This window comes from Equus przewalskii, chromosome 15 (assembly GCF_037783145.1).
Source record: "Equus przewalskii isolate Varuska chromosome 15, EquPr2, whole genome shotgun sequence".
In the NCBI taxonomy this organism is placed as follows: Eukaryota; Metazoa; Chordata; class Mammalia; order Perissodactyla; family Equidae; genus Equus; species Equus przewalskii.
This window is the reverse complement of record NC_091845.1, coordinates 27,155,314-27,178,375: the sequence shown is the minus strand read 5'-3', so window position 1 is coordinate 27,178,375 and position 23,062 is coordinate 27,155,314. Positions and strand designations below refer to the sequence as shown.

Genomic DNA, 23,062 nt, shown 5'->3' with positions numbered 1-23,062 from the left:
ATGAACAGTATAGAGATGCAACTTCCCAGTGAGGTGTTCAGTGGAAGCAGAGTGTAGAAAGGTCCTCAAATCTCGATACACAGTGATTTGCATGTTTCAAAATTGGCAATAAATGGTTCTATGCCTAATTCTGGGTTGCTACCTCTTAGACCATGAGCTTAAATAGGATGCCTGTTTGTACTCGTGGCTTGTAGTTGGTAAGCCCTGGATTTTATTTAATACAGCTGCAAAGCACAAAAAATGCAGAACCCAAAAAGATCAACTCCTACTCTTCTCATGGGACCCTGTGCTTGTCTTTCATTAAGGTGAAGCTGAATTCAAAACAAAAAAAAATTTTTTTTAAAGGAAAAAGAATGAGATAAACTTCTCTGTTTAATTAGCCATGCAGTCTAGTGAAAAGAATGAATTGAATGTGGCCAATTGCTTATGGATCAATATTTTTTTCCAAAATAATCCTATGTTATTCTAATTTGCTTTTTGGGTAAAAGTACAACTCTAGTTCATGAAATGTTTAAATTTTAAAGAAGACATGTCAAATTCAGTGAATTCGACCAGAATAGAATCCCAACTTGACTTTCATTTTCTATTCAGAGAACACTGGACATGGTATCCAAGGCCTGCTCTTAAAAAATGCTTTTTTAAAAAATATTTTTAAAATACTTTTTAAAAAATTTAAAAATACTTTTAAAAAAATGGGATTTAAGGGTTGTGACTTACTTTCAATTTAAAAAAAAACTCTGTTCATTCTACATTATCATAAAAGCATGGCTTTTGGCAAGGAATAGTTCTTGCCAGCATTTTTGATACCTATTATTGAACCACAGAACCGTGCTTATGTTCCTTGAGCTTATCTTGCTCTAATTTTCCTATCAAGAGGAGGTATGCAGTTAAGATATCTATAATCAAGGATTTTCTTCAATGCTCTAAGACATGGGTATGGCAGGCAAGAAAATTCAGGAAGTCCATATCACAAATTTACCCTGGAAAATTGTCAAGCTCAAAAACACTATAATAGGCAAGAAATTAATTCACAAGACTGTCTAATCAGGCGTCAGAGAAATGGTGTCAGTTCTAGGTAAGAAGCTCCGTTGAATTTTTATTTTTTTCTTGTTGTTCCATTGTGACAGATATGAGAGAACTGGATTTGAATCCTTTAAAAAGAATGACCCTCAGTGAATCTGATGAAAGATAAATTGCACTTTTGACTCAGCTAATGATTGACACTCTATTTGAGCTGTATGTTCCCGTGGCATATTTTGAAATACGTTTACAGTGATTCTAAAGAGTGACTTTGCAAAAGTATTTCAGTGAGTAAGCAGGTCAAAAATGCTATTCCGTTTACTTTCTCTTTAAACGTAAATAATTTGAAGGTATTGTGGGAGAGAATTCTCGAAGGCAGTGGGCTTCCTTTGATTTTACATTTTTTCATCCAAATGAAAGTTTAAAACAGCACAGCCGTCTAATGACAGGCCTGAATTGATTTTGCTCAAGTTACCCAGGGGTGATATAAATTGGCAATTTTAATAAAATCTCTTTTTAGTTACAAAAGTTACATGTGCTTATTGGAAAAAATTGAAACAGTGCAAAAATAATTCAAACTGAGATTCTGTCTCCAAAGTCCACTCTTAAATGGTAACAACTGATAACACTCCAGTGCTACCTCTCTAGACCTTTACAAGTCCATTAAAAATGTATATTTGTATAAAAATTTCCTTTTACAAAAATGCAATGCATGCACGTTATACTTGGCAATTCGCTTTACAAAAGATTCCATGTAACTTTCTATACTGCTATTCATGTTTTTAACTATTGAATAATAGTCCATTGATTGAATACCTCCAAATTTACTTGATCTTTTTTATTAGATGTAAAGATTGTTTCCAATTTAGTTTTACTATTTCAATCATGCATTTGACTTTAAAGGTTTGTGGCAAGCTTTACGTTAGAAAATAAAATTCAAGCAGAAATCTACACTTAAATTCTTGGGCAAGTGTTCAATTTAGCAAATAAGGCACAGAACTTTCTAGGCAGTGTCCAGGGAAAAGGAAATGACCAGATGCTGAATGGGCTTAACTATGCTGCCTTGCCTTTATAAAAAGCCATGAATGCTTGTTTTACTTCTGTGCCTTTCTCCCATAAGTTCCTGTGGCTGACATTGGAGACTGATGGACTCAACAACCATTCCCACCCTGCGTTCCCTTGCCTGCCTCCCCTAACAGCTCAGGAAAGCTGAATATTTACTTCTCAGTATCCCATGCATCTAAGGATGCCCATGGACACAGCAGCCATTTTGTGACTATGAGGCAAAGACTAAAAGAACCAAAGAGATGTTGGTCCCGACATTATCAATACCAGCAACCCCCTAGTTCTGGACCTCTCAATATGTATGAAAAGCAACCGCTATTTGTTTAATGCTCTATACATCAACTTTCTGTTACCTGTGCCCAAATACTTTACTAACTGATCCAGGCTCCAGGCTGCAGGTTTAAGAAAATGAAAACAGAAAATTCTTTTGCTTTGTGAGTAATTTGGAGTTCTACTTCCTCCGGGCCTGGTCAGAATTCCTCAGGTGATGGTGTGAAGTACCAATTCAATAAGGCTGTTTTTGCCTGGGAAGATTTCACACAAATCATGAGGCGGCTAGAAGGGTGCAGTATCCTCTTTTTGACAGGTAGCGTGAAATGGAATGCAGCGTGGAAGATATTGGAGCTAGTTAAGAACCCAGATAGTTATATACAATGACAGGGAAAAAACATATAGCTCTGTGAGGGAAAGCTTTTTGACAATGGTTTTCATTGCCTCCAAATAAGATACAATTATATTGCCTTCTAGGGACAACTTGCAATTTTTATCTTCATATGAAGGTTCCAACCAAGGTTTTACAAGGTTGTTCACAAAAGCCTTTTGGGTCAGAGTGTTGCAGTAATCGTAAACTGATGGCTGAGAAGGTGCTGGGTCAATTTCCTTGGAAAAATCCAATTACAGCAGCAGTAGAAACACTAAAAGAAAGACGAATTAGACAAAGATGAGTAGAAATGGAACACTGAGTTTTAGAGGGGTTCATCAATCAGCTCGGGGCTTCCCAGGTAGCGAGTGGGATATGAGGGCAGCCACAGTTAATCAAACACTCTTTCTGCACCAGAAAATATCCTCACAGTGTGTCTTCCTTGCTTTTCCAGGACTACTGTTGAGGTAATCAGCTCCCATAAACAACTGCGTTTCCAGAAATGCTCTTTGGGGATATTGGGAGCAAGTGGCCCATCAGCCCAAGACAGATCATAAAAGAAGGGACAAGAGGGGTTCATCAGAGGAGTTGGGGGAGGGGATTGGGCCTCTTTATCCTATAAAGTATTGAATGACGGAGACCTACGGAAGTGAGAAACCCACCACCCGTCAGTGGGGGGCTGACAGGAGGAGAGACTTGTCAAGTGTAATTGGCATAACCTACTCGGATCAGGCTTTTCCAGTGTGCTTATCATGCCAGACTCTGAACTTTCTTTCCCCCATGGGCTGTGCTGCTGTAGAGTAAAGGCTTGTGATGCTGAGGCGAAATACACGAGCTATCATTGCCATCCATTTGGATGATCAGGGTTTTATCTTACAGATCCTCACTTAGTCCTCACTCGGCTTTCTGAGCATTGATGAGACAGACAAAGCCTTAGCAAGCCCATAATTTATATTCCTGCATTAGTCTTTCCATGGCATGCTCCAGTTAGAGAGACCCCTTCACAGCCCTGGGAGAGGTGAGAAGAGGACGATAAACTTTAGAGAAAGGCAGATCCGAGTTCAAACCACGACTACTTCACGTACCAATAACCTGTGTGGCCTCGATGTGCTGCTTAACCTCAGTTTCCTCATCTGTAAAAGGAGGGGTTATGTTTTTACTTCAGGAGTTGTTGAGAGGATTAAATGAGCTCATGTAAGTAAGGCACTTACTGAAGAGACTGGCACAGAGAACCAACTGTGGTTGTTTTATTATTACTATCATCGTCATCATCATGGTTATCATCATCATCATCACAGTGTTTATTGTTCTCTTCTTAAGTGCCAACATACCCTTTTGCAAACACTTCATCCTCTCATCTTCTCCTTCCCAATCATTCATATATTTGTTTACTTGATAAAATTTATTAGTCACCTATGATGTTTTGACACAATGTGGATACAAAGATGACTGAGGCATGCTCCTGTTGGCAAAGGGTTTGCAGACTGTCCGGGGAAGCAAGACTCTTGTGCATCTTCCAGCATCTAGTCCCACCCCCTTTCAATCCCACTGTCCACTGCAACCAGTGTGGCCTTTCTGAAATGCAAATTTGTCATGCCCCTCCCATGCTGAAAATCCAATCCCCTCGTAAAACCCAGGTTTCTTCACATTGACAAACTATTTCTGTAAGGGCCCAATAGACTATGCAGTCTCTGTTGTCAGTACTCAACTCTACTGTTGTAGTGCAAAAGCAGCCATAGACCATTCATAAATGAATAGGTGCGGCAGGACATGGCCCAGGGCCGTGGTTTCTGATCCCTGCTGGACCATACCTGACACATCCCTGCCTGCCTCTTGAACGGAGTCACTCCCTTCTACCCACTTTACAATGTCCATTCCAGTCGTACCAGCTGTACAGCCCAAATGTGCCTCACTTGCTCACATGTCTTTGACTTGCTGCTCTCTCTGCCTAGAACATTCTTCTTCATCCTCTTACCTGGATAAATCTGTCGTGCTTTCCTGGTTTCTGCTTAGCTGTCCATTCCTCCAGACAGCGATTCCTCATGTCCTCTCCACTCCTCTACAAGTATGCTCTGTATTTTCCTCTAACATGCTTCAGTTATTGCCACGACAGTAAAATGCTGTCACAGTGCCTGTTCGTGCACTTGTCTGCATCCCTCAATAGACAGCAAGTTTCTTGGCGGTGGGGGAGGGGAATATGTTTACTTATTTAGTCAACAAGTATTTAGGGAGGACCTCCTTCATGCCAATCACTGTGCAAGGTGGCAGATTCAGCAATAAACAAAGACAAGGGTATTACCTTTCCTCAGGAAAGTGGTCAAACAAAACACAAACGGGTGAATAAATAATGCCTAACGAATACAGATTTTAAAACATCTGCTCATGTAAAATAAAACCCAGGAAATGAGGGGGCCAGGGTGGAGGTGGGCCCGGGTCAGGAGTCCTCCTCTAGATAGTGTAGTCAAAGAAGACTTCCTGTTTACGACGTTGCTCAGCTTATTCAGAGAGGGCTGGAGAGATGAGAGTGTGGTAAGTCAGAAGCTAAGAGACGATGGGAGACGAGGTGCGCTGGGAGGTACGATTCCCTTTGTTAATGTAATCCCAGGGCCCATGGCGGTGCCTGGGAAGTGACAGGTGCTCAGTCAGTGCTTGAAAGCTGTCTCAGCTGCATTTCCCAAAAGCAGATCCTGAGACAAGAATTGAGGCTCAAGAAGTTTATTTGGGTGGTGACTCTAGGAAGCACAATGATGCTTGGGGAAATTTGACACAGAGAGGAAGAAAGCCAGCCAAGGGTGTGTTAATGAGCAGATGTTGCTGTGAGCAACTGGGGCTCAGTCCCAGTGGGCATCCTCTGAAAAACTGTACTGAACATGCCTCAAAATTTCCCCACGGACGGGCAGGGACACTGGGGTTTTATCCACCAATTTCCATCCCACACTGGTTGGAACCTGCTGGGGAATTAACTCCTGGGGACTTCCACCATGCCCCATTCACAGTCTGAGCTCGTCTTGCTGCCTGAGAAAGCCCTCAGCAGAGAGACTCGGGTGTCTGAGGAGGAAGCCTTTGGTGTGTATGAAGACTGTCCCCCTGAAGCTGCAGGTGGCCTCTAGGGCGGGCTAAGGGGATCTAGGCAGAGTATCAACAGCCTCTGCTGCAATAACTAACTAAGTGAGTAAGTGGATAAATGAATGAAAAGAATGAATAGCTGTACCTGATGGAAGAGGAGTGAAGCAATGTAACAAGCTGAAGGTTCTTGCCCCAGGGGCAGAGTCAGGGACAGTCCCCTGGCGGCAGTGCTATGCTGGAGCACAGCTGGTTGTGCAGCTGTCTTCCCAGTCAAGGTTCAGAGTTATCATGTTGGTAGCTTGGAATTGGCCCCGGTGGGAGCATTTACACTGTGGAAATTGGCAAATGTGGTAATCAAAGCTCTATGTTCTGGAGATCTGATTGTCAGCACACACGGCATGGTAGTAATGTGAGAACCAATACTTGGTCCCAATCTCCCAATCCCTTTCTTACCAGCCTCCTTACTCTTCCTTATCTATTTCAAGGCATCCTTCATGCCTGGGTTGTGTACCAGGCCTTGGGAGATGTCCCCACCCTGACTTCACTGCAGAGCACAGAGACCTACGACAGCCATTAATCAGCCTGATTTCCTGTCCTCCTCCAGCCTGTTGCTTTCAACTCTGCCTTGCAAATTAACCAGAAGGATTAGTGGCAGCTTTCATTAATATTCCTTGTGTGGTTCACTTAGTTCCAAGGAGGGAGCTGCTTGCCCTCTTTTCAGGGGAATACCTTTGGTGTCATTAACTGTGCAAAGATATTCCCATTTTGGGGGATTTGGATTTATGGATGTTTATTAAGCCAGAAAATGCAAGGCAATGCCTCTGTTCTTTCACCTGAATATATTTCTAATCGCGCTGCATACAAAGGAAATCTCTGCTGGCTAATTTTGTCCATTTAGAGAGTAAATTTTTGTTGTTAGGAATGGAGCCGTAGATTATCCAAGACAGTAGTGAAATGAGAGTTCATTGCAGGAGACTTATTTCAGTCTCCTGAACTCAAGAGAAGTGAATGATTGGGCCAATGGTTATGATATTATCTTAGGACATGCTGGAAGGACGTGCTCAAATTCTCACATTTCAGGAGAATTGGGAGCTTGAGGAAAGATGGGAACACAGGGGTTGTATAATTTCACTTGATTGGGTAAATGGACTTTTGCCCCTGGGTTGTGCCCTCAATGTCTATAAAGGTGAGCAAGTAGACTCTATTACCAGAAAGAAGGCAGTGTTGGTTGAGGATCAACACATGGAGCCCAAAGTTTGGAGAAAATAACACATAAGTGCATGTGCACACACACAAATGCCATCCCTTTACATCTGTCATCAAGTTGCTTGTAGTCATTACAGAGTCAGCCTCAGATGGAGGTTTTTCTCTCGAGTCCCTCTCTCTCATCTTTCTACACCCCACACATCCAGTCAAGATTCTCCTTGGGCTCTTTTCCCTCCTTAGACTTCCAGGACTCACCTCCAGTTCTCATTCCATCTTGGCTGCATAACATAGTTTTCCCATCTTTTCCATCTTCCAGAAGGGGATATTGTCTGTCTTAGGAATTAGCATTAGTCTTGCAGAGCCAAACATCTACAAAACACACAAACCTTCTTCTTACTGGTGTTAATGGCCTCTCAGAGTAACAGTTGTCAATCTAAGGAATTTTCTGTCTCTTTAAAACATCTCCCAAGATCCTCCTTCTAAAATCTTCCACCCATCAAGAGTGAAAACTGGAAGGAAGGAAGGAAGGAAGGAAGGTAGGGAGGAAGGGAGATGGGGAGGGAGGGAGGCAGGTGGGAGGAACAGAGGAAGAGAAGAGGGAAGGAAAGCAGTGAGGGAGGAAGGAAGGAAGGGAGGGAGAGAAGGAAGGAGAGGGAGGAGAAAGAGAGGATGAAGCACTCATCCTGTTTGGCTGGTGAGCTTGCAGGTATGTTTGTGAGACACTCAGGGGAAACGTGGAGAACTTCAGGACACTAAAGCACCATGCTGCATTTCTGAGCAAGAAGACTGGACCATTTGACAGTCAACTCCTTCTACCAGGTGGCCGGAGATTGTTCCTCTTGTTGCTCTCGAGCTAATTAGAAGAATGCTGATGCAGGAAGTCTAGAGACAAGGATTCTATTTCCGATTCTGCTCCAGCTGAGTTGGGGCCAGTGAATTTTCCTCTCTAGTGCCCAGTTGCTTCCATAGTGTAGTGGTAATAGTGTAGTAGTAGCAGCAGGAGAGGGAGAAGAAGGGCTGACGTTTATTGAGGGCTGTGAGCCTGATGCTTTACATGTATCCTTTCAGGTAATGGACACAAAATCATGTAAGGGAAATATCATTATCCTCAACCTCTTTCACCATCCAGCTGCCACATTGACCCTCCACTGGTTCCTTGAACTTGTCAAGCATTCCTTCCCTTGGGGCTTTCATTTAAGCTGTTCCCTCAGAGCACTTCTCCCAACCCCACCCCCTGTTGTGTGGCTTCCTCTCTTTCATCCTCAAGGTCTTAGCTTAAATATGACATCCTCAGATATAACTCCCTGTGTAGAATAGGTTCCCATTGAAACACTTACAGTTTGTAATTATTTCTTTTCAGTTCTGTCTCCTCCATCTGGCATTAAGCTCCAGAGTGGGCAGGCACCTTCTTTCTCTTTGTCTTTTCTCTGACTTTTTTGTCTTTCTGTTTCCCACCAGCTGGCACATGGTAAGTATACCATTAAACATCTGCTGAATAAACCAGTGAATTAGTCCTGATTTAATAGATGTAGGAACTGAGCTTTGGAGATGTTAAATAACTTGCTCAGGGTCAGACAGCTAGAAATAGGACTCAAGCTCAGGTCTGCCTGACTCCAGAACTGCTGCACTCTGCTACCTAGGGCAGAGTGGCTGGGTGGGCTAATGGGAGGGGAATGAGTGGGAGGATTTCCAAAGTTCCCTCCCATTCTACATTTCTCTGCAACACCAAGAGAACTTTGACGCCCAAAAGAGCTTTCAGTCCCCTCTCTCCGCTAGGTCTTGATGTATTCTAATTACAGGGCCAGGACGCTGGCTATTAGACTCTGAAGAAGTTGATTTCAGTCTCCCAAACATGAAATCAACCAGCCCTGTAATACGTTATTCACTCAGCAGGATCTGACTCTTCCAGTGTTATACAGACATTATCTGTTTAATCCTCATCAAACCCATGTGAATTTGATATCGGTCACACAGTATGATTTCCCTTTAATCAGTGAGGTCTATGGATGGGGAAGGGAGAAACTTAACCAGACAGCCTATAGATATCATATTTAACTCGAACACAATGTCTCATGTTTTCAGAGCTCCATAGAAGTTAAAAGAAAAATTAGTAGTGTGTGTGGTTTCGATAGTCTGATGCCTTCTTTCCATGCATGTAACATTTTGAACTAGTTAAATACATAATTATCATTCCATGTTAAGTTCACTTCATGGTAGTTTTAATAATACTTTGCTGTATTTAAAGCACTTTAAAGCCAAGAGTAGTTTCTTTATAGCCATTAAGTGCCAAAATTAACAAGATTTGTCTTTATGTCCTTCAACTCAAACTTAATAATTTTAATGTTTCAAGGAATTTTTAAAAATGCAACTGTTTGAAGTCCTTATGCTACTCTCCTACATTTTTAATATAGGAGTATTAAGCTTCATACACACACATATATACACATGCACACACGCACACAACACTGTTGTCAAGAGTAAATATGATTGCATATGGTAAGTGCTGGGCACAATACCTGGCCCACAGTGGGTACTTAATAATGGCTACAATGGACAATTATTCCTTACCTTCACGTGTACAGGGGCGCTTGCCCCAGAGAAGTGCACATGTGTAAATACCACACAAATCTCTGGGTGAATTGGGGGGTGGGGCTGCACATAAATACATACTCCATCTCATTTAATTCCCTCAGTGATTCTGGAAGATACAGAGGATATCCCCATTTTACAGATGAGGAAGCTTGGATGGGGGAGGGCTATCCACAGCCATAGCACAGGCTTTGGGATCCATTACTCCATTCTTTCTTCTGGAAGAAATCTTAACAAAGGCACTATCATGACATGGCACAAAGGGCCAAGACATCCAGTGTTATATGATGAAACCTAGATTTAAGCATTGAACAATTAAAATCACTTCCTCCTTCTTCCTGCCAATACTAGGAGCTGACAGAAAGTGAGCATTTGGTCATGCATAGTGACCAAATCCACACCACAGGGGTAAAGAGCAGGTTCCCTTCGGCGCTGGCATTCTCTGTGCATCATCCCCAGATTGCGGAGTGAGTTAGAGTAGCTTCTGATGCCTCCTCAAGTCCCAGCGGTGAAGCAAACTAGGAAGAAAAGCAAGCAAAGCAAAAAAGACGAGTTTTTCTGGCGTGCTCTTATGTTGGTTCCCTCGGGCTGATGTTCGTATAGATTTAGCTAGGGAGTGAGTCTAAATTTCCTATTTTATGGCCTGGAACATCTTACCAAAGATCTCATCCACATCTATTTACAGTAATAATATTCATTAACATTTATCAAGCGCTTGTTCTGTGCCAGGATCTATCCTAAATGTTTTACACACGTTAACACATATAAACACATTTTGCTCTTATTACATCTACTATATCTTTTGGTCAAGTTGTTTCTGTTTCTAAAATACTAATTTTAAAAATGAATAACAAAACCTACATACACACAAATGGTCCAAAAAAATATTGCTTTCCCTGTGAAGGTTTTATCATTAACCAGTCTTTTCCTATTAAAGTTAAATAGCCAATTGAGACAAACAGTTGTAGGCTTTTCTTCCACCACGAGAGTGAGGTGGCAGGTGTTATGGATAACATTCATTTCACCTTCTGAACTTTCTGAATGGATTCGGTGACATTGCCAGCTCCAGCAGCCTTCTTGTCCACAGCAACTGTCTACCTCGTATCATGAATAACAAAATGACCCGGAGGAGTTCATATCAATGCTATTTTACTATTGAGGAAACAAAGGCATGGGGAAATTCAGCATCCTTCCCACGGTTACATTCCAGAGCCCATGCATGCAACCCTTACACAGCAACTCCTCTCATTGGGCAAAGTGAGCTAGTGTTCCTAACAGGGGCCCCAAGCTACTGCAAGAAGCTGAATTCCAGAATTAAAACAAAATAAATGGGAGTATTACAGCATGGATTAGTGTTAAATGCACTTGATTGACTTTCTTGGGAAATGAAGAGGGAAGTCTTCTGAATTTAGCCGAACTGACTGACCAAAGTCTGGCAGTTGCTTACTTCCCATCTGAGGCCATCCCCACCCTCCCAGATGTATATTCTTTCTTGAAGACTTCTCTGAATTCCTGCTCCTAGCTTTCAGTATCTAATTCCCACAGATCCATGTTCTACACCAGAATAGACTATGGCATTAACTGGTAACCAGTGGAAGCTTTTAATAGTTGACTTAGAAAGAGCAACTGACACAGAGATGTAACCATCAAGGGGGTTTGAGGCTAACAGATACTGAGATTTTCTGCTGTGAAATAGCATCTCTCAGATACTCACCTACTTTTCCTCAACACTTAACCTCTAAAATTCTCTGACTATGCCTTTTTAAAAATCTATAATTTTCCAAAAGATAGAACATGGTTATTGCAGAAAATTTGTTGTAATAGCAGCCATATGTACAGCAGAGCGGAACCCTGCCCGGTCTTTTTACGCCACCCTCTCACCTTCCAGCGGTGTATCAGACAACGCTCCACTACTATTCATACGGTTTTCATAGCCAATCTTTTTGGAAGTGGGTGGCCAGGTCCTTCTTCCTAGTTTGTCTTAGTCTGGAAGCTCTGCTGAAACCTGTCCACCAGGGGTGACCCTACTGGTATTTGAAATACTGGTGGCATAGCTTTCAGCATCACAGCAATATGCAGCCACCATAGTATGACAAGCAACAGCGGGTAGTATGGTTCCCTGACTGGGAAATGAACCTGGGCCACGGTGGTGAGAGCACTGAATCTTAACTACTAGACCCCCAGGGCTAAGCATTGCAGAAAATATAGATAAACAAAATGAAGAAAGCAAAGAGACTCCCCAAATTCTTTCCACCAGGAGACATCCTTCATTAATCCCTTGGTGCGTAGCTTTCCAGACGCCATGATGTGGGATTACATCTGTACCTTCTGAGGCATGACAGCTCTTTACACACTCAAACACAGACATTTTCTCCTTGTGTTTAATTTTTGTCCAAGCGTAATTACTCCAGCTTGCCAGACACCACCTCCCCAGTTCTTACTATCATCCAGACCTCCGTCTTCCAGCCTGAACCAAATATGGTGTCGCATTTCAGAAGAACCATAACCTTTCTCAATCCAGACACTGAACTCCTATTGACATATCTCATTAGATCAGCATCGTTCTAATAGCCGCCTTCTCTTTTGTTTCTTTGTTCTCCACAGCTTTTTGCAATCTTTGCATTTGCAACATGCGGTGGCTATTCTGGAGCCCTGCGGCTGAGTGTGGACTGCGTCAACAAGACCGAAAGTAACCTCAGCATTGACATAGCGTTCGCCTACCCGTTCAGGTAGGGAGTGGTGCTTCCTGCTCGCTGGCCTCACAGAGAGGACACTGTCTTTTTGATGTGGTTCCTCAAAAAATAATGCAGTCTCCTAGGGACTCCTGGGTAAACAGAAAGGATTCTACTTGAGCCTGCAAAATACCTGAACAAGGAAAATACCCACCTACCTCTCCACCCTGGGAGGATTTGTGAGTTGTACCTTCAAACTAGAATTGACTTTCCTCCAAAAAATGCTACAAATGGCCCAGGATTGGGGGCTATCAATACAGAGACCTCAGTTATACAATGTCTTCCTCCCCATCCCTATTTCCAATCTTCAGGTCTCCCAAATTCTCTCCAGAATTAGTATCACCTCTAATTTCATACTGACTATGAAATCTTGGCTGATAATGTGTTATCAATTAAGTGTTAATATCTAATATTGTTTCCATCTGCCAAGTACTGTACTTGGCTGTTTACTTGTTTCATCTCATTTAGTCATCACAATGACCCTTAGAGGGGAGGACAATTGCCATCGCCACTTACAAATGGGGAAACTGAGGCACAGATATGTTTGCCCACATTCCCTCGGCCAGTAAGTGCAGGATTTGAGCCCTCCTAGGTTGAGGCCAGAGCTCACATTTCTATTACTATGCTTAAATTACTTGAGATAATTCTTTCAGTCTCTTTATGAGTTCAGTCTGAAAGATAATGCCTTATCTTTGTCTGTGCCCTGTCTATAAAACGATGACTAGTCACCTACCAGGGTTTATCCCAAATCAGACATCTTGTGATTCTGATCCTTATACCCAAAGCAGATTAATTGAATTTAATTTTAAAATAATTTATTTCTGTAAAACTGCCAAATACTTGGCACAAATAACTGGTGTTTTAGTTTTTTGTTTTGTTTTGTTTTGTTTTGGTGAGGAAGATTGGTCCTGAGCTAACATCTGTTGCCAATCTTCCTCTTCTTGCTTGAGGAAGATTTACACTTAGCTAACATCTGTGCCAGTCTTCCTCTATTTTGTATGTGGGTCACCACCACAGCATGGCTGACAAGTGGCGTAGGTCTGTGCCTGGGATCCAAACCCGCAAACCCAGGCCACTGAAGCAGAGAATGCCAAACTTAACCACGCCATGGGGCCAGCCCCATAACTGGTGTGATTTTTGAAAAGAACTTTCAGCATAATGTTTGGCATCTTATTAACATAGTTTCTTGTTCACTTCAATTTAACAAACATTTATTGAGTAATCACCTTGTGCCAGACATGGTGCTGGCTCTGGAAGTACAGAGAAAAGTAGAAACTGACCCCTAAAAATTTTACTTAAATTGGCAAGTACAGTATTTTCCAAACTCTTTCCCATGGAGCCCTAGATATTTAATATTTCTAAAAAGAAAAGAAAGAGGAAGGCCAATTTAAAAATTACATGATCAAATAAGTTTAAAAAATACTTCTAAGCACTTTGCCCTTCTAATGTGCAGTTTGAATCACCAAGAGAAACACAATGTTTCCCAAACATGTTTGACCACAGGTGATCTTTCTCACTGAGCATCTCAGAGGATTTGTATGTCATGGAATACAACCTTAATATATTGACTTACGGAAATTTTCCTAGTCCAAAACAAAAGTGCCTCAGTTCACAGTCAATGAATCACAGGGAAGTGGCTTTTATCCCAATGTACTGAGCAGTTTTTCAGTTGCAAACACCTCTGCCCAAGTAGATACTCTCCTAACTAATAAGAGAGTCCAAAGTTCAGAAATAGTAAGCATAGAATCCTGGTGATTTTGTAATAAGAGCTTCCTGTGCTGGTGGAAATGGGGGTGGGGGTCCTGGGCGCCTCCCTTCTTCTGAAAGTTCTGAATGAACTCCTTGGCTTTAATGGAGAATGGCCAAGCCAATGTGTGCTCGTTGATCAACACGTGCAATCTAGGATAGGAGATAAGAATTGGCAATGGCTGGGATCTAAGATAGGAGATATGAATTACCAATGGCTGGGACCTAGGATAGGAGATAAGAACTGGCAATGGTTGCGCAGCAGGGATGGGATGCTTAGTAACATTAATCATGAAATTGTATGGCCTATATTACCTTCTATAATGATTTCCCACCAAGAGATGTGGTAGGAGCAGATGACTTGAAAGTCAATTTCTTAAGATTTGAAGAGCAACAGGTCACTAAACATTGAGTGCAGGCCTCTCGGTCTGTTTCTCAAACTGGAAGAGAGAAATCAAGAGACCTGTTTGGGTTGGAATGAGGATGGTGAGTAGAGTAATATTTAATTTTATGTAATCCTCGGCTAAGTGTACAATTTGAAAAGACCCATCAAGCAAGCAGTTTCTAGCCTTGGGCTTCTTCATTTTCTTCCCAAGACATATTCCTGCCCCAGTGAAAGACAACTGAGAAAACTGGATAAAAATGTTTGTTGCCATGTCTAAGTGTAATGGCCTGCTCATAGAAAGATTTTTACTTGGGTTCTGAAACAAAGATGGTCAACCACTGTTTTTTCAGTAGCAGAACTTTTCTTCCAAACAGTACCTGGCTCAGAAGTTCTGTATATAAAATAGACATGAGTCATTGAGAAAGTTGAAGCAGGGGAGGAAAGGAGCCTGAAGCATCCAGCTGGTCCTCCTCAGCCCTCTCCCTACCACGCACATCACCCACCCACCGCGCTACAGCCCCCATAATATCTCCTCAGAACCCTAGGTCTCCTAGAAGCAATTTAAAAACCACTGTTCTAGAAAAAGCAAGAAAGCTCATGCCAGTCTGCTTACCACATGTGTACAACATGCTATCTGCTGTTAAGGAATCGTGGTTAGCCTACTCATCTCACAGGATGTCTTGCACTTTTGTCCCATTAACATCCATCTAGGAAGACATACCACTCAAAGAGGCTCCATTTTACTAGAGTTGCAATTTCAGTTGTCCATTTGGATACTTTAAAATGTTGTGCATTTATCTTTTTGGGAAGGATTTCGCTAGTAAGAAACCACGTCTAGAATTTATACAGATTATTTTAAAGTCATTTATTTTAGAAGAAGTTGGGTAAGCAAGATGTTGGTGATGTAAATCGTTAAAAAGTTATTTTCTCCTAAAACTTCATAACCCAATGCCAATAATTTGATCATAATCTTAGAGATAAAATAAGTGCATTCATCAGCTTCTAACTATTCAGTTTATCACAAACACAAGGAAGACAATAAACTCTAATGCCAAGTCCTTCGAACAAAAACAATTGTCTGTCAATGACAGATCAAAGAAAGCTACTAAACTCTTTTATCAGAGTATCAGATGTAGGATAATGTCAATTTAGAAAATGCTAGATAATTTTACAAAATATTCACGTGCTGCTTCTGATAAATATGCCCAAGTGTGTAACTCCTTTATGTCACCACATGTATGTATTTTTGATTCATATTTATATCAGAAGGAATTTGCATTCAGCAATATATCATTTTATTATAGAAATAGAACATTTGTCACCTGACCTTCCTTTTGATTTGTGATTAAAATGAACAAGTAATATTTAGCTGTTTTCTCATCTACTATTATGTGATAATCTGGTAAAAACTTACTTGATCATTTGTGGTGGGGGGAGGCTTCCAAATTCAATATTTTAGCACTTTATACACAGAAGTGTGAAGTACGGTTTCTTATTTTAAGGAAGTTAATATATTTGGAGAAACCCTACTCGAAGAATGCCAAGTAACACCTTGCATTTATACATGAGGCATGTCAGACGAAAGATAGAGGAGGTCAGAGCAGAGAGTTTGGGCACCACGGGAACAAAAGTTTCCATGACAAAGGTTACATCTGAAGGGTCAGAGGGGAATGAATGAATAGATATGCAAATACTTACTGCAAGCCCATAATGTGCCAAGCGCTGTGCTAGCCACTTTCATGTATCTTATATTATGTAATCATTACACCAACTCTGTGAGGGTTACTATTATTCTGATTAAGAAGACTGAGCTGAGAGAAATTTGGTCAACATCACGTAGAAAAGCAAATCCAGACTTTTGGATTTCATATATTCTACCAATAAATTCCATATATCTAATTTGAATAAAAACTGAAGAAAGCAGTGTTCAGGCTGTTTGAAACATGGTGAGTAGAGCAAAAAATTTTGATGAGAAAAGTCATCAATAAAATTAGAGGGGCCGGCCCAGTGGCGCAGCAGTTAAGTGTGCACGTTCCACTTTGGCGGCCCAGGGTCTACCAGTTCAGATCCCGGGTGCGGACATGGCACCGCTTGGCAAAAGCCATTTTTGGTAGGCGTCCCACATATAGAGTAGAGGAAGATGGGCATGGATGTTAGCCCAGGGCCAGTCTTCCTCAGCAAAAAGAGGAGGATTGGCAGTAGTTAGCTCAGGGCTAATCGTCCTCAAAATAAATAAAGGTAGAAAGGTGGTTTTTGGAAAGTTTTTAGAAGACATTGAATTTCCAAATGATTAAATAGGGAAGAAGAAGTAAAAAATGGCAAAAAGAGGCCAATAAGGAAATCCATTTTGACACGGAGAGTATACCTTTGGATTTGACCATGCAGAGTGTAAGGTGTCTTCTCTCAGGAAGTTTTATGCTAAACCCCGTGTGAGAAGAGAGAGGGGAAACTTGAATGGAGGTGTAAGAATCATCTTCATGAAATGGAAAATACGTCCTGGAAAAAGAGAGGTCTTCAAGAGAGTGGAAGAAGGGGAGCATAGGGCTAAGCTGTGGGGGAGGCCCACGCTTAAAAGAAATGAAGAAGGAGAGGAGCGACTGAGGGGACCAAGAAAAGCCAGAGGGGAAGAGATGAGACAACCAGGAAGTAGCGTGTACTTCAACCTCAGTTTTAGATTTTCGGAAAATAGATGATTGCTCAGATTTTGGCGATACACCATGGGGCCCACAAAATGCATTTTGTTTAAGACATAGTCTATATTTTAAGTCAGTCCATCCCAAATATGTTCTCCAAGTTTGGTGATTAACCATACAGCCTTTCTCATAGGATAGCCAAACAACAAAAAGTAAATCATATTTACAGAGATTATGTCATGATCATTGCATCAGAATGTTAATGTATTTCTAGGTGGTGAGATTATGAATGAGTCAAATATTCTTTTTACACTTGTCCACATTTTACAGATTTTCTACAATAAGCTTTTAAAACTTTTTACACTGTGTTAATCCACTGAGGCAACATAGTGTATCTTCAACTTTAGAGACAGAGTGCCTGGGTTGGAATCCGCAGTCTGCTACTTACTGGCTGTGTGATGGTGAGAAAATTGCTTTCCATTTCTGTTCTTTATCTGTAAAACAGAGACAATGTTACCTATTTTATAGTAATGTTGTATTAAATGAGTCATATACGCAAAATGCTTAAAACGAGGCCTGGCATTCAATAAGTTCTCTTTTAGTATATTATTTTTACTTTCATAATCAAGAAAGCATAATTAAAAATAGAGAGCTCAAAAAGATACTCATCCTAGTTAATTAACAAAATTACCCTCAGGACAACAAAATAACCCCTTTATTATGTTATATTTTACCCAGAATGGAAGCATCCCCAACCCTCTGTCTCCCAATATGCAAGCATTAAAAGGTGTGTGCATATTTAACTGTCTCACATTTATTAACTTGCTTTTAGCTCTTACTTTTACTGCTTTTCTGGGTTGCCCTTTATTATTATCGGGCCTGTATTTTTCTTTTCTCATTAAACTAATGAGAGAATGGAAGCCTCCCAAAGTGACAGAACAGAGAACGCTCAGCAGCACTAGCATGATCCTCCCGAGGTTGGTTGGCATGAGCGGGATGGCAGAATGAGACTTGGAGTCAGATCCTTGTGATCCCTGAAACAGAATCCGATGAGGGGTCTTCTGTATGGAGGGAAGGGCGAGCTGGGGCTGCTCAGCTGGGCACTGCTACATAAGCACCATTCTCCTCTTCATGACTCTAGCCACTTGCTCTGTGATTCACCCACTCCTGTTGGAAACATGGGGCCAGGTGGTGGTAGATGCCAGGAAACTGTGGAGTTTCACCCATTATCTAGAAATGCTAGCTCTGTCAGAGGGGATGGCATTTTTCCCTAAGATCCGTACCCTAGAGCAGCGGTGATAATTTTTTTTTCTTTTTTACCTTAAGACCCAATTTGGGGAAAATGAAAGTGTTAAAGGCTGCAATTTTTTATATCTTGTGTTCAGGAAGTGCTGTATTTGCAATTACATTTAAGCGTTCATTTATTGTTTTTCATTACCGAAGGGTTTCACTCTTTTTGGCTAAAATTTCAGAAACTTTATAACTGCAGTATCTCATTTTAACGTTGTACCTTAAAATAAATTTTGTGTGTGATAAGACCTGGTGGTTCGATGGGGCAGAGAGTTGGGGAGATGTGAAGGTGGTGTAGCCAAAGGGTTAATGGTGTATCTCTAGCCAAACCTCGGGCTTCAGATCCTAGCTCTGCCACCTAGTGGATGGGCAAGTTATAACCTTTCTGGGAGTAGGTTTCCTTACTGTAAGAAAGAAATATTGTTAAGAGGGAAATAGTTGTGATCATTCAATTAGGTCATACAAGTTCTTTGTGTAACAGAGCCTGGCACACATCAAGTCTTCACTGAATTGTATCATCCTTGTTGTTGATATTATTAATAGTATTATTAATCAAATCTAGTGCAAGGAACTGTCACCAGAATACAGCTGTAGACCAAAGACAAGGACAGCCCTATTTGGAGATTTCTGCAATGAAATGAGAAGCTATCATTTGTAGGGAATGTCTGCAGGGACCACAGAAAATGTAGTACAATGGCTGCTGGCATGGAATGGGTTAAATGAAAAAATCCGTGAATGAAAAATTAATTTGCTTCACTCCCATCCCACTGTTCCCCCGCCAAACCTGTAGAACTGCTAGATTGGAACACTCAGGTTGCAACATTTCCCCAAAAGGAGAGTGGTGATGGGGAATCAGGTAGAAGGATGTATTAGTTTTGGTTCTCCCAGAAGCATACCCTGAGACAAGGATTTGTAGTTTTCTTGGCAGGCAGGTGATCCCTGGAAGCACCAGTAAGGAATGGGGAAGTAAGACAGGGAAGGAAAGAAAGCTAGTAAACAGTGGATTGGTGGGCAAGGTACCACCATGGACAGATGGGGCGACTGAGACTTCTAGGAAATCATGGATAATGTGCTTCAGAGAGATTCTGTCAGGCAAGTGTTGAAGCTGGCGTAATTATCCACCAACTCATGTTGGCCATTGGTCAAAAGCTGCTCCTGCAGGTGTGAACTCCCTGGCACTGCGTGCAGACCAAGCCTGCACCTGCAGCCCAAGAAAGCCTTCAGGCGGAGATCTTGGATGCTTGCATTAGAAAGTCATCATTGTGTACAAACATGATGAGTGCCAGAGAGCTATGGGTGGCCAACCGATGGCCTCTAACAATGGAGAGACTCTTTAATCATCTTTCCTAGATCTGTGAATGACCTCATGTTGTATCATTTATCCATTCTTTCAGTAAATATTTATGGAGCAGCTACAGTGTACAAGGCCCTGAACTATAATAGGCACTTGGGAGGTGTTGATTGGTAAAGTGGACAGAGTCCCTTCCTTTGTAAAATGTACAATCGTATGGGAATGGGAGGAAGACAAGAAAGAAGTAGACAAAGAACACATACACACACTTACAGTGGTGTTAATTTCTAAGAAGGTGAACATTGTACAGAAATGTAAAATAAGTGTTGGTGGAAGTGGAAAGGGTTAAAGGACACCTACTTATATAGAATGATCCAGAAGGACCTCCCTGAGGAGATAACATTTAAACCACTCTAAAGAGAAGAGGAAAGAATGTTCTAGGCAAAGGGAACAGCATGGGCAATGCTGAGAGGAAATTAAGAAGATAAAGGGCTAGCAGGAGAAGCCATGCTGTTTTAGGTTAGCTGGTTGGGGGGAAATCTCCCTGATGAAGTGATGCTGGAGTTGCAGACCTGCACGAATTGACAGAGAGGGAGAGAGAGTGTGTGTGCACCACAGATACCTGAGGAGTATATTCCAGGGTCGGGGAAGAGCGGGTGCAGAGGCCTGATGTCTGAGCTTGGGGAGAGTGTGAGAACCAGCAAGGAAACCAATGTTGCTGGCTTGGAACGCAGAGGGGGCAGGGGGGCAGGAGACGAAGTTGAAGAAACAGGCAGAAGCTGCATCAGGCAGCGTCTCGGGGGATGATATGAGGCATTTGGATTTTATAGTGAGTGAATGGAAAGTCATCGGAGGCTTTGAGCACTGGAGTCATGCAATTTATGTTTGTAAAAGACCTTGCTTGTGGCTGTGAAAATAGATAGACCTAAGGGAGCGTGGGGTAGGGATAAAGTCAGGGAGGCAGTTAGGAGACAGCTGCAGCCCCCCGGGCAATTGACGGTGGTGGCTTGGACAAAGGTGGAGGCAGCAGCAAGGGGAAGGCGGGATATATATCACATCATATCTGCATGGTCATCCACACCTTACCTCCTATGGGAATTTGCATCTACAACCCAGCCCTGTTTGTCAGCTTTTTCCATCACTTTTGCCAGTGATGTTCGGTAGCACTTGATTGGTATTAGGAGCAACTTCAATATTTTAAGTTCTTTGTCCTTGACATTGGCTTATGGGCACCCCTTGGGGCCACTAGTTTTTCAACACTGCCTTATGGCACCAACCAGGACAGTCAGAACACAATAGGCAGTCAGCTGACTTAACTGGAACAGAAACTAACATGATTCCATTGAGACATGTTTGCGAATGCATTTCTGAAACCAATAAGAAATTTATGAAGTAGATAATAATTCCACTTTGTGGAATATGGTTTTAAACAAGTCATTGCCAGTACTGGTCAGGGTCTAGTCAGGAAAAGAGAGCTCATGCCAGGTGGTTCAATTTTAACAAGTTAACATAGGGAAGTGGGGAGACAGGGCTTGGATGATTGGAAAGGGGACCACGAGGCAGTCCAGAGGTTAGCAATTATGGGAAGCCACCACCACCCTAAGGCTAGAGCAGGGGTCGGCAACGGAAGGCCCTTGAGGCAAATCCAGCCAGCCCACTGCCTGTTTTTATGTGGTTCATGAGCTAAGAATGTTTTTTATATTTTTAAATGATTACATTTTAAACATTATGTAAGTGCTGACAAAATATCCTTGGTTTTGCCTACTGGCCCATAAAGCCTAAATTATTGAGTATCTGTCCCCTTAAAAAAAGAAGTTTACTGACCCCTGAGCAAGAGGCACAAAGGGAGGAGGTGGTCTTATTAGAGCAGAAGATGGGGCCTGTGTGGCAGAAGCTGGGACCATAGAGAGAGGAGGCAGCCAAAAGGAGCATGAACCAAGGAAGAGATGCGGCCACTGCTGGAGATGCTGCCCAAAGCAGCAAGAGAAAGAGGGGGCGAGATACCCTGGCTTCTCCCTGGCTTCTGCCCTCCAGTCTCCTACCAGAGCTTCCCATTGGCCAAACCTAACTGGAAGGCGGTTAGCAAGGAAATCAGGCCCCTGAGATGCAGAACAGAACAGGGGAGGAGCAGGGCACAGAATTGAGAACAAACAGGCAATGACCAGCACAGAGTTCCTCTCTGAACCTCAGTTTCCTCATCTGCCAAATGAGAAAACTGGATTGAAGCTTCCTTGAGAGAGAATTAGATCTCTAATTCTGAGAAAATAGAAATACATTGAGTTCCTTTTCAGGGGAACAGCTCTACTTGACCTTGGCCGGGAGCCCTGAGAGTGCCCCAGCCACTGCTGCTTCAGAGAGAGGAGAAGGAAATGTAAAAATTCGATGAAATTGCTTTATGCAAGTCTCTTTCTTTCAATCTCATAAAGCTTGCACTGGTATTTGTCCTATTTAGGTAAAATCTGAACAGGCTTTTAAAGACCAGGATTGGGGCACTTACTGAAAATGATTGTAGGTTGTGTAATCAAGGCTGTTGTTTCTGTTGAGCACCCATAGGGAGGTGACAAGCGGCAGAGATTAAATCAGTGTATGCTGCGTGAGCCTTTTATGTAGTTCCCAGTCTCGCTGTGTGTAATTTTACAGAGCAGGCATGGGGGAGTGGTGTGGGCAGAACCTCATTACCTGGGAGAAGCTCTATAGCCTAGAAGAACGCAAACATCGTTTTTTTCCAAGTTATAAAAATAAGTTCTAGTTCTTCCTTTCATCTATTTTCTTCCTTAGATTTGGAGAGAGAGGAAAAAAAATGATTTTAAGTTGTCTAGAAAAGAACAAAGGAATCCAGCTAATAATAACAGCCCATGAATGTCAGAAGGAAACATCCCACTCATATCTATATGTAAGTCCTGTCCTTTGAAAATGTTAGGTGCCAGCTCCATGGTCCCATTAATCTCCATCTCTGCTTCCTTCTCTTCTGGAACCAGAGAAACGTTAAAACATTCTTTGTGTCCCCTGGAGCTATCAAGCAGTTGGCCAGAAGTCACACAATATACTTTATGAGGCCAAGCTGGTGTCAATTGAGTGGTGGAGCCCTGTGTGTCCTCTCCTTTCCCACCCTCCCCCCATCCCTGAGAGAATGGCATTTTGTGAGCCACGAGATGAATCGAATTCTCCCGGGGCCACGAGGTTAAACGAAAAGGTGGGAAGTGCTCGAGCTGCCTGCTTGCCAGACGCTCCACAGTCAGAACCGAACAGTAAAAGCCTCGGCGCCTGGGGCGTCCAAAGTGACAACTGTACGACTGAGATTCACATTCCTAATTCCTCTTCCAGGATCCAGCTGTGGGAATTCAGAGGCCCGGACGTGAGGCAGGACTTTAGAGTCTCTCTCAATGTGAGGTTCAGGGA

The 23,062-nt window shown here is 42.2% G+C and overlaps 1 protein-coding gene across 2 annotated transcripts in view; it reads left to right on the top strand.

Moving 5' to 3' along the window:
- The window catches only part of SYNPR (synaptoporin), a 295,957-nt gene that overhangs the window by 179,767 nt on the left and 93,128 nt on the right, over positions 1 to 23,062 (top strand). For both annotated transcript variants that reach the window (XM_070576924.1, XM_008532432.2), the window contains one exon: positions 12,191 to 12,315. In XM_070576924.1, the coding sequence (XP_070433025.1) occupies positions 12,191 to 12,315 (125 nt within the window). The remainder of the gene's footprint in view (positions 1 to 12,190; positions 12,316 to 23,062) is intronic.